This window comes from Monopterus albus, unplaced genomic scaffold, assembly GCF_001952655.1.
Source record: "Monopterus albus unplaced genomic scaffold, M_albus_1.0 scaffold505.1, whole genome shotgun sequence".
NCBI lineage: Eukaryota > Metazoa > Chordata > Actinopteri > Synbranchiformes > Synbranchidae > Monopterus > Monopterus albus.
In genome coordinates this window covers 97,114-108,474 of record NW_018128385.1, presented here as the reverse complement: position 1 = coordinate 108,474, position 11,361 = coordinate 97,114, and the positions used below count along the sequence as shown (strand labels likewise).

Here is an 11,361-nt window from a genome sequence, read left to right as displayed (position 1 = left end):
CAATGTTCCTATTACCACAGGGACCACTTGTGCCTTCACCTTCCACATCTTTTCTAGCTCTTCTTTCAGCCCTTGGTATTTCTCGAGCTTCTCGTGTTCCTTCTTCCTGATGTTGCTGTCACTTGGGATTGGGATTTACATCTATCACTACGGCCTTCTTCTTCTGTTTGTCCACCACTACTATGTCTGGTTGGTTGGCCATTACCAGTTTGTCAGTGTGTATCTGGAAGTCCCACAGGATCTTAGCTTGGTCATTCTCAGCCACCTTTGGAGGTGTATCCCATTTGGACTTTGGGACTTCCAGCCTGTACTTGGCACAGATGTTTCTGTACACTATGCCAGCCACTTGGTTATGGCGTTCCATGTATGCCCTGCCTGCTAGCATCTTGTTATGTGCTGGATTGTCTCAGGGGCATCTTTGTGTGTGTATACATACATAGATATTACATATTTTTATTTAATTGACATTACTTTGTAGAAACCTGTTTTCACTTTGACATTAAAGAGGGTTTTTTCATACATTTTTTTTTTTTGTCAAAAAAGCCAAATTATATTGACAATGATTGACTTATAAAATCAATAAAAAGGTAAAACATCCAAGGGGGTTAATACTTTATATAGGCACTATAGACAGATATGCAGCTGGTAGGCACATTCATGTCTCTGGTTTCCCTGCTCACTGAGCACAGTCAGTCCACAGTCACAGTGAGTCTGGATTGTCTCAGGGGCATCTTTGTGTGTGTATACATACATAGTATGCAGCTGGTAGGCACATTCATGTCTCTGGTTTCCCTGCTCACTGAGCACAGTCAGTCCACAGTCACAGTGAGTAGTTTAGTGTTCTTGTGCAGCGTGTTGATACTCTGACTTAACACTGAGTTAAACTGTAGTCAATGAAGAGGTTGTAGCAAGATCAAAACATTTACTGTCCATTCTTCATATAACATCACGGTAAAAACTGCAAATAAACAATACAATAAACACTGTGTCAGTTATGCTTATTTAACCAATATCTATACTATAAATGGTGGTACACTTCAACACACATTCAAATGCATAGTATCAGCTAGCTTATGCACAACTGTAAATAAATTTCCTCAACGTCACATCTAACTCTTTTTAACACAATCATAGCAAATGTTAACTATACTATGTCAACTGACACATATCATAACTTACGGCATTGCTTCTATCACGTTTCCTAGCAGATGAAGATGAATACACGTGCCGCAAACAAGAGCCTTACGTCCACCATCTTTCTTACTAACGGGAAATCGCTAAAACCGGAAGTGACGTCATCACTCGGCGCCAATTGGTAAATAGGTTTAGCATTATCATTTCTTTTTACATATGTCATTAAAAACCTGGCCCTTCACCAAAAATAGATAACAACAACTTCAACAAACAATTAGCTAAATAAATAAATGCCTTAGAGGCAACACAAGTAGGATCAATATTTATTAACTGCAAAATATTGTCAGTCCTGTTAGAGTATCTGTGTCTGTGTTTTTGTCGGACTAATGTGAACGTACTGCCACTTTGTCGTCATACTCCGTCACACTGTCTGCTGCACTGGTTCTGTTATGCACTGATATCATGAGACGGCTTTGGACTTGACAAGAAATATCATCACGCTTTAATATTGTGAGATCTCATGGCACGAGATCCTATCACACCCCTAATGTTTGAGTGTTGCTAGTTCTCTGAAAGTTATTTCCAGAAGGCCATACTTTTAAACAATCATGCAAGCAAGAACTCTTGATGCTGAAGTAATGTAACACACTATAGTTCAAATTAGTAATGGGTGTTAATCAGTTATCTTCAACTACTGCATTATACAAGGTGGGCCCTGGGAATAGTAGCCCGCCTCCTGTTAATAGAATGAAAGAGCAAGTGGATTGTTTTGGAGGCGGGCTACTTTTCCGTGGCCCACCCTGTAGCTCTAAGATCGTGAATGGGTCTCCAGCCATGTGGTTCCTTTACAGACAAAATATGGGTGTTACTGCTTAAAATACGTCACTCAACAAAGGCACCTTTGTCAGATTAGTTGTCAGGCGATAGAGTACATGAGTACTCATGTCTATGCTCTCTATGTATTTTTAAAAGGGCTTAGTAAAAGGCATCAAACTAAAAAACAGAATTTGGCAACACTGTGACTGATTAATACCACTACAGGTACAGTCTGTGTGTTTTGCCATTTGGGTTAGAAGGAGTTGAGCTTAATGTTCAAACCTAACAGTGCTGCAGAATTCTGTCATCAGCGACCAGACAACATGAAATATATTAGCAGCTGTTAATAATATTTTACAGAATTACTTTTTGTATGTGGGTTTTAGTCCCTGCAGGTTTGCTGGCAAGAACAGGATCCTGTTTGATTAGTTTAAATATCACTAATCTAATTGCTTTTGCTCAGAAACTCAAATTCTTTGTTTTCTTCAGTGCCTTTGGTCCAGCAGCAGAAAATTGAACAGCTTCTCTAATCTTTCAGCTTTTAATATCAACTAACACATGTTTCAAGTTTTGGTATTACAGCTTCCCTCTCCACAGTAAATCAAGGCATTAAAATAATAAAACATCAAGACAGGACAACTCACACCACATCATATTATTCCCAGAACCCCACCCACACCAATCCTCCCCTCCAGCTCTGTCAGGCAACAACAGTACAACGTAGTGTGTAATTCACAGCACTTTAACAATGTTCACACAGTACAAGAAATCAGGAGAAAACTCAGTTTGAAAACATTACACAGTAATTGTGGCATTTGCAAAGGTGAAGACACTTGCGGTTCTGCCTGTTATTGACACAACTACTGCAAAGTACTGCAGCCTGATGGACAAAATGTTTTGTGTTCAGAACTTCCCTCAGGACAACCACAAGATCCGTCTGTCTGGGAATGGCTTTCTGTGTGCGTTTGAGATCCCGATGCCAGGCTCACCAACTTCACTGAGTTCTCCCACGCTGACAGGTGAGCTCGGCTGCTTGGACTATGTCTCACTACACATCTGTGTGAGAATCCGCACTCACCTACAGTGTTGTCTCATCACTTTATACCTCTGTATCCTCCACATAATTAGACATCACAGTGGCCACCGGCTCAGCTGCTAATGGACATCTGGGCAATATGCCTATCCTCATCCCTAATGGTGGGCCCAGCACCATGCTGCCCAGCAGTCTAGAGGTGCCAGTGGCCAATGGGGTTGCCAACGGACACCTCACACCCATGCAGGAAAGCCCCTTCATTGGATACATCATTGCAATGCACAGAAAGATGGTGAGAATAGTACAATGTGTTAACAGTTACTGTCCATAGGTGATTGAATGGAAAATTTAAACCTCTTAATGTGGCTTGCATGTGTCTGTGACTCGTTTCAGATGCGTACAGAGCTGTACTTCCTTTCATCTCAGAAGAATCGACCCAGTCTGTTTGGAATGCCCCTTATAGTTCCCTGTACTGTCCACACTAGTAAAAAAGACCTGCATGATGCAGTTTGGATCCAGGTGTCCCGGCTGGCCAGCCCTCTGCCCCCACAGGAAGCCAGCAACCATGCCCAGGACTGGTAGGCTGACAGTCATCTGCTTTCAGCTAACATTTGTTACCTCCACCAAGGGCAGGGGTTATGCTTTTGCTGGCTTTTGTTGGTTTGTTTGTTAACAGCACAACTCAAAAAGTAATGAATGGATTTTGATGAAATTTCTTGGAGAAGTAGAGTATGGCCCACGGAACAATTGATTACATTTTGCTGATGAATCATATCAGAGTTTGGATACAGGATTATTTTAAAAGATTATTCACCATTGTGAGTGATGGAAAGGGTATTAACTGTATGTGAGCCCCCTTGTGGCTAAAGTGCACAGCTGCGCTGCTGAGCACATACCGAGACAAATCCCTTGGTTAGTGACAGCTGCCCATTCATTGTCAATGGAAACTGAGTGTTGTCACTTAGTCCACCCTGCTGTGTGAGACAGGGACTGAAGGAGCCCAGTGAGGCAACAGCCCACAGCTGGTCAAAGGACTGCTAGTGTGACAGCTGGACGAGAGCCTGATGGCAGAGAGTTAGAGCCAGGCTCAAAACTGTAGGACTGGTATTATGCCGTTTTATTGGTTTTGACATGTTTTTTCCCCCAGATGACAAAGTAACCGCTTAGACTGAGAATATGTGGTCAGTCTAATACCACTTGGGGTGGCTGTGGCTCAAGAGGTAGAGTGGATTGTTTCCTAAGCTGAAGATTAGCAGTTCGATTCCCGGCTTGCCCAGTCAACACGTCAAAGTGTCCTAGATCAAGACACTGAACATCCAGTTGCTCCTGGTGATGTCACCGGTCCATGAATGTGTGAGAGCATGGGAGTGGGAGTGAATGGCCGAATAGTGTGAAAGTTTTTTGAGTGTGCTGCAATGCAGATTGAGAATCTCAATGGATCTTGCCTGGTTAAATTAAATATATACACATACAATACAGAATTGAATTGAACAGAATACAACCCTATTTTCCATCAGTGTGTATAATTATCTTTAGCTCTAACATAAAAGCAGTTTAAATGGATTTAACATTTAAAACAAGTAACATAACAAAAAGTGATAACACAAGGGTGATAACATACTGTAGGCCTAGTGATAACAAGAAACTGCTGAAAGTAAAAAATAAAAAAAATTTCTCAGTTCATGTATTGTTATTGGATGGATGAGAAACTCAAAGACAACTTTGCTGATCTTAGATCTGAAATAGCAAACAAGATAGACACACTCAAAATGCTCCCACAACGAGTAATTGAACTCACAGGGATGTATAGTCATGGCCAAAAATATTGGCAGTCCTGCATTTCTGTCAGATAACACACTACTTCTCCTCTCACAGTTTTTTTGTTATTCTCATGTTTATTTTTTTTATTTGCATTGGAACAACACAAAAAGTAGAGAAAAAAGACAAATCTGTTACATTACACACAGATCTTCAAAAATGAACTGGACAGAATTGTTAACATTCTCAACTTAATATTTGGTAGCACACCCTCAGTTTGCTTTTCTCAGTCACTTCCTGTAACCATCAGTGAGTTTCTTTCACCTCTCTACTGGAATTTTGGACCACTCTTCTTTTGCCATCTGCTCCAGGTGTCTCAGATTTGAAGCGTTCCTTCTCCCAACTGCTGTTTTGAGATCCCTCCACAGCTGCTCTATGGGATTTAGATCTGAACTCATTGCTGGCAGCTTCAGAACTCTCCAGCACATTGTCTGAAACCATTTCTGATGCTTTTTGAAGTTTGCTTTGGGTCATTGTCCTGCTGTAAGACCCATGACCTCTGATGGAGACCCAACTTTCTGACACTGGGCCCTACACTTTATATTGCCAGCACCTGTTGGTTGCTACAGGTGAGTTTCATTATAAATTAAAGGAGCATCACATGCTTGACATACAACTATTTCTAATGATTTTGAAAAGGTGTCAATAATTCTGTCCAGTCCATTTATGGAGTTCTGTGTGGAATGTATCAGATTTGGCTTTTTTCTCTACTTTTTGTGTTGTTCCAGTGCAAATAAAAGAAATAAACATGAGAATACAAAGAATTTGTGATTGTAACAATTTTCTGGGAGAAGTGTTTTGTTATCTGAGAGAAATACAGGGTGCCCATGACTGTTTGTCTATGGTTGTGAGTGCTCCGTATCTGACCAAGCTAGCACTGTTAACTACACCATGTTCGGAGTCCGGTAGTCTGTCGGTGAGGATGCAGATGTTCCAGCTGCACATTATAGCTGTGGTTCTACTATTGGAACCTACCTGTTGGACCAGTATGCCACATTCTTCCCTTCACTGTCACCCAGCATAACGTCATGAGTTGACATAGACTGTTTTACTTTGCTTCACAGTATTTTTCACTGGGTCTGTCTCTTGGGCCTGTGTTCCACCACTAACTAAGATTGTATGAGCAATTTATCAAACCCAAACTTGCACTTGCACTTCACTGCTTCGCCCTCAGTCCACTCACTGAAGTCCCTGTTTTACCCCTAAACCAATGAGTGAATGTCTGTCATGTCTTGAGTCAGTCCCTGTTTTACCCCTAATGGGTTTTCCCTTTAATACTGTAAAGTCTAGACCTTACTATGCCCTTGATGTTGTGAATTGCTGCTATTGCCTACAAATAAAACTGAACTGAATTGAATTGAATACCTTTCAAACTAATAAAGACATCAGCATCATTCCCAATGCCAGCAGTAGGTTTTCATGGTCAAGCAGTCATATTATGAGGGTCAAACTATCGTAGGAATATTGCTTTTATGGCATGATGGGGAACCTGAGTTGCTCTTGGCGGAGGCTGCATTCTGAGTGCTGTCTAGTTACAGTACTTTATCATTTTTGATGGAGCTGCATGTTGATCAGCACTCTACCCCCTCCTTCAGTCTGTGTGTAAGCTAGGCCACAAACTTCACAATGCCATGCTCGTATCTTTTTTTTTTTACCAGGTTTTCCCTCTTTCTTTTAACCTGCAGTGATGACAGTATGGGCTACCAATACCCATTCACTTTGCGGGTAGTGGGTAAGGATGGCAACTCATGTGCCTGGTGTCCCTGGTACAGGTAAGCCAGTGTTTCACACACATGTTACAAAGTAGGGAGGAATGCATCTGCTGGTGAGGAGACATTTTAATAGAAGATTATGCTATTTGGTGTTCTGCAGCACATATTAAATGTAACATTGTTTTCATGTCACAATAAACAGAAAACCTATAAAAACCTAAGTCACTTCTTTTCTTTGCACAAAATTGATCAGAATAATCAGATTTTTTTTAACAAGATATGTTAATAATTTGCAGACTCCAAGATTGTTTGTTTGCCCGAGCCTGTGTATGTATTGTAGTTGTACCTGTGTCCATGTGTTTCCAGGTTCTGTAGAGGCTGTATAATAGAGTGCACAGAGGACAGGGCCTCTGTAGGAAATGCTTATATAGCTGTGGACTGGGACCCCACTGCCCTGCACCTCCGCTACCAGACCTCCCAGGAGAGGGTGAGAGACATACACACACTCCCCCTCTCTCTCTCTCTTTCCAAGACTGGGAGCGTCATGTAAACTCATCCTATACTAGATGCTCTTTCGTCTGCATTCACCATAATGATCTCTTACCTCATCATAAAGTACTGTTGCCATTCTCAAAACAAGATTTTAATTTGCACAGTTCCTTCTCTGTCATGCAATGACCATCTTCGAGCTGCCCTTAGAGAATGTACTGGAGACTAACACCATTTTGACTTTTATGGCCCCTGTCAGTTGATAATTACAGGCAAACAAAATAACCTCTTGGAAGATATTTCAGCCTAAAATTGGATGATCTTGTTAATATGCAAGAAATAAGAGTGTCACTGCAGATTGATTTGGCCACCCCACTGCACTGCATGCTGCTGACACCCAGGCTGTTTCCCAGAACCTTCTAGCACAAATAATCACAGTTTATCGTTTAATGACAGTGGGACACTTCGTCCGTGTATTAATGTGTAATACCTGAGAAAGGAAAATCTGCCCAGCAGCAACTTCTGCTGTTATGGGCTTGACCACACAAAGTCAACAGTGAGCTGGTTAATGCTCAGTTCACTTAGCTACAGAGTGAGATCCAATAAAGAATTCAGGATCCAGGGACCTCTAAACTATCATTGAAATGATGCTGTTGCTGTTGTTGTTGTTGTTGTACATACCGCAAGCATTGTGGGGAATATCACTGTGGGTATTTCCCTGTTGTTCTGTACCTGCATTACTTTTTCTTGCAGAAATGCTGTTTCAGTTGTGTTTTGCAAAACAGGCCAGTTAGCAGTCCAATACTGCTTTAGAACAGTGCTCACATACAACTGTCAGATAATGGCAAAGCCTGCTGATTCAGAAAACTACAGATGGTTAAATGCTATTAGGTGGTTTCATCTTAATCAAAAGTTGTACTTAATAAATCACTTGATTTTACCTAGCCACACCAAGTGGCGCCTTTCCCTGGTTTCTGTCCTCCATCTGTCTGCAGCTGCTTCTGGTTGCCTTTTACTGTGAAGAAGACAAAAAGCAGAATAGCAGTTCATGCATGATCTGTCTTCACCTCAGTCAGTATCATCCCCTCTGTGGTCTCCATGTAGATCGTAGAGGAGCACTGCAGTGTGGAGCAGTCCCGTCGGGCCCAGGCTGAGCCCATCAGCTTGGACAGCTGTCTGAAGGCCTTCACTGGTGAGGAGGAGCTTGGAGAGGACGAGCTCTACTACTGTTCCAAATGCAAGACCCACCGCCTGGCCACTAAGAAGCTGGACCTCTGGAGGCTGCCACCCATTCTGGTCAGTGGTGCTCATCTGTGTCAGACCTGAGCTCTGCTCTCACAGGGATTTTAGAGTAGACCTTTCCATGTGATTTACAGTAGTATGTACTGTTAGTTAAAGGACAGCACAGCACATGTGATTCGTGTCATCCTCTCCAGATTGTCCATCTGAAGCGCTTCCAGTTCGTCAACGGTCGCTGGATCAAATCCCAGAAGATTGTCAAGTTCCCACGGGAGAATTTTGACCCCAGCGCCTTCCTGGCTCCTCGAGACCTGCAGCCACACTGCCTTCACTCCCGTAGCCAGAGTGAGGATCTGCTAAGGGTTGGGGAAGACAACCTGTCCTCAATTTCTGCCCCTGCTGGCTTCTGCAACCTCCCCAAAGGTACAGCATGTTGAGTCTTGTCTTTTCCATTATGTGTTTGATGATTCCTTAAGAGATTGAATGAAAACAGACTGAAGTGTAAAAGAGCAGAGCAGTTTATCTCCCAGATGCAGAGGAATTGTCTTTGATCCTGTGGTTTCCCAACAGCCTCCCCTGCCTCCAGCAGGAAGTCGGCGCCTTCTCTCAGCCGGACCAGCAGCCCCTCCAGCAGTCCAAAGACCGGCAGCGGAGGCCGCAGAGCAGGCCGGCTACGCCTGCCCCAGCTGGGCAGCAGACACCGCCTCTCTAACAGCAAGGAGAACCTGGATGGAGCTGCTAATCCTGAGGCTGATCTTCGGGACAGTGTACCACAGGCAGACACAGAGGAGAGTGCAGCAGCAAGGGCAGCAGGCCTTTCTGTGTCAGGAGAAGTGATAGCTTCAGAATTGTTGTGGGGCACTGAGGCATCCAGCAGCCAGTGCGATGTGGTGCTGGTGAACGGTGACAGCAATGGGCTGAGCTCAGACTGCAGCACTGAGAGCAGCATGGACCCGGACAGCTCACTGCTACAGCACAGAGACAACATGTGCCTGGATGCCGTTTACAACCTCTATGCAATATCAGTATGTAGTTTTACTAATCTCTCTCAAAAGGCTTTCTGCTTTGAAACTGCTCTCAAATATGTTTCTGATTTATCATCTTAGTGTCATTCAGGAATCATGGGAGGAGGCCATTATGTGACATATGCCAAAAATCCCAATGAGAAGTGGTATTGTTACAATGACAGCAGCTGCAAGGTAAGACAGATTCCCTGGTAATACTGTATGTTCATATGTAACTGCATACCTGTCATTAGTATATTCTGTTTTTCTATGGATAGCTGGCTGAAGAAACAGTGTCATACTCATGCATACACAGTGCCTGTGAACAGAATCCCACTGGAACTTTTATTTTTGTAATCACATTGAATCAGAGCAGTTGTCTGTTGGTTAACCTCACCCTCCCACAGTGACTGTCAAAAATCATAGTTTAGCAGCAGCAACTTAAAGTAGCTAGCCTGCTGAGATGTTTCCAGTTGTCTTTTTTTACAATCTTACACATGGCTTATAACATATACCCTGAAATAAAAGGAGCAGAATTGTAAGTGGATTTAACTGTGTGTTTGTCTGCTATAAAGTGAGTAGCCACAGTTTCAAAAAGTCCCAGTCAGGACTGACACAGCTGCTGTGGTGGAGCTGTGCTGACCCAGATGCTAGTCTGGGTTAGTCTACCTGAATAATTTTACAAGAATAATTCTACTCGGTTTGTGTAGCGTTGTTTCCATCTAGTGGCAGCACCAGAAAGAGCACTTCTGCAGTTAGTATTGTGTGCCACACATCTTTTATCTACTTTCAGTGATGGCTCACTTAATGTAGCAGCACATGACACGTTCAAAAATAAGTTCAAGCCAAACAGCACTGGGTATTTTTGTTTAATTTTCAGGAAGTGCACTCAGAGGAGATTGACACTGATTCGGCCTACATCCTTTTCTACGAGCAGCAGGGAGTTGACTACTCTCAGTTCCTGCCAAAGATTGATGGCAAGAAGATGGCTGACACCAGTAGCATGGATGAAGACTTTGAATCTGACTACAAGAAATATTGTGTCCTCCAGTGACTGCACCTCGTCTTCCATCAGCCAGCACTACACCCATTCACTGCTGCCTCCCTCTGCTGTGAGCAGGAAGCACCAGACGTTCAGATCATTCTGTAGAATTCTCACAAACTGCAAATGACTAGAATTAGATTCTATGTCTTTAAGGATGCGTTGCAGCACTTTCTACACTTGACTGCGAACATGGATTAGTGCAAAGGTTTGCCAAGGCAACAATGAATCCCCAGTGAAAGCACTAAACTGGTGCACTTTGCTGAGCCCTACAAAACAATGCCCTCCTCCCCTTTTCATGTGAACAACTCACTACATGCCATACATGTAACATATGTTTGCATATTAACATATCTCGGAATGTATGAAATTAAGGCCAGGTCATGAAGTGATGTTTTGTTATTGTGCATTTATCACCTATGATGTCAGAATAAAAAAAAAAAGCATTTACACCAGGATTTAACAGGAAAGTCATGTGACCACATGATGCGTTCCAGGTGTAAAGCATGGCCAATGATTGGATACAGAATGACTTAAAATGCCAAGTGTCAATGGGGCCCAAGAATGTTGGTGTCATGTTTGATGCCACAGGTCATACTGTTGACATTTGGTACCCAGTGTTCTGGATTCTGTGATGAGCTTTTAAATGGTTCTCCAAAGGTTTTATTAGTGATAGTTTCACTAAGGAAAATATAAATCATTCGCTACCTCATTGCTTCCCACCACTTCCTGCAGTCTGTCAACCAACTCTAACCTACAAGTCTGTGACAGTATTAATAATGATTACAAAATGCTTCCTTCCTTTGTAGGAATCTAGGTACTCACATTTCAAGGCCCCCCAAAAAATCTCTCCCCCCTTCTTCGGACACTCACACAGGGTCTGATGTTCACATGGAATTAGACATTATTGTCAAAACTTTTTCATCCTGCACCTACAAAACATCTGTGGTGATTTGTGCAGCATTCAACTGTGTGTGCCCATAACGTCCCTCAAAATCAAAAGGCTTGAGTATGAATCTGGCTTTGTTTGGGACAGGTGCCATGGTTTCACAAGAGAGCTGCTTAAAGATATAT

At 42.7% G+C, this 11,361-nt stretch overlaps 1 protein-coding gene across 1 annotated transcript in view; it reads left to right on the top strand.

Annotated features, from left to right (window-relative positions):
• LOC109952852 (ubiquitin carboxyl-terminal hydrolase 32-like) overlaps window positions 1-11,355 on the top strand; it is a 21,262-nt gene extending 9,907 nt beyond the window's left edge. Inside the window, exons 4-13 of the mRNA XM_020588144.1 lie at window positions 2,858-2,969; window positions 3,079-3,275; window positions 3,377-3,561; window positions 6,487-6,573; window positions 6,880-7,000; window positions 8,107-8,298; window positions 8,439-8,664; window positions 8,812-9,266; window positions 9,348-9,440; window positions 10,126-11,355. Coding sequence (XP_020443800.1) covers window positions 2,858-2,969; window positions 3,079-3,275; window positions 3,377-3,561; window positions 6,487-6,573; window positions 6,880-7,000; window positions 8,107-8,298; window positions 8,439-8,664; window positions 8,812-9,266; window positions 9,348-9,440; window positions 10,126-10,299 — 1,842 coding nt within the window. The 3' untranslated portion in view covers window positions 10,300-11,355. The remainder of the gene's footprint in view (window positions 1-2,857; window positions 2,970-3,078; window positions 3,276-3,376; window positions 3,562-6,486; window positions 6,574-6,879; window positions 7,001-8,106; window positions 8,299-8,438; window positions 8,665-8,811; window positions 9,267-9,347; window positions 9,441-10,125) is intronic.
• The last annotated feature ends 6 nt before the right edge of the window (window positions 11,356-11,361 follow it).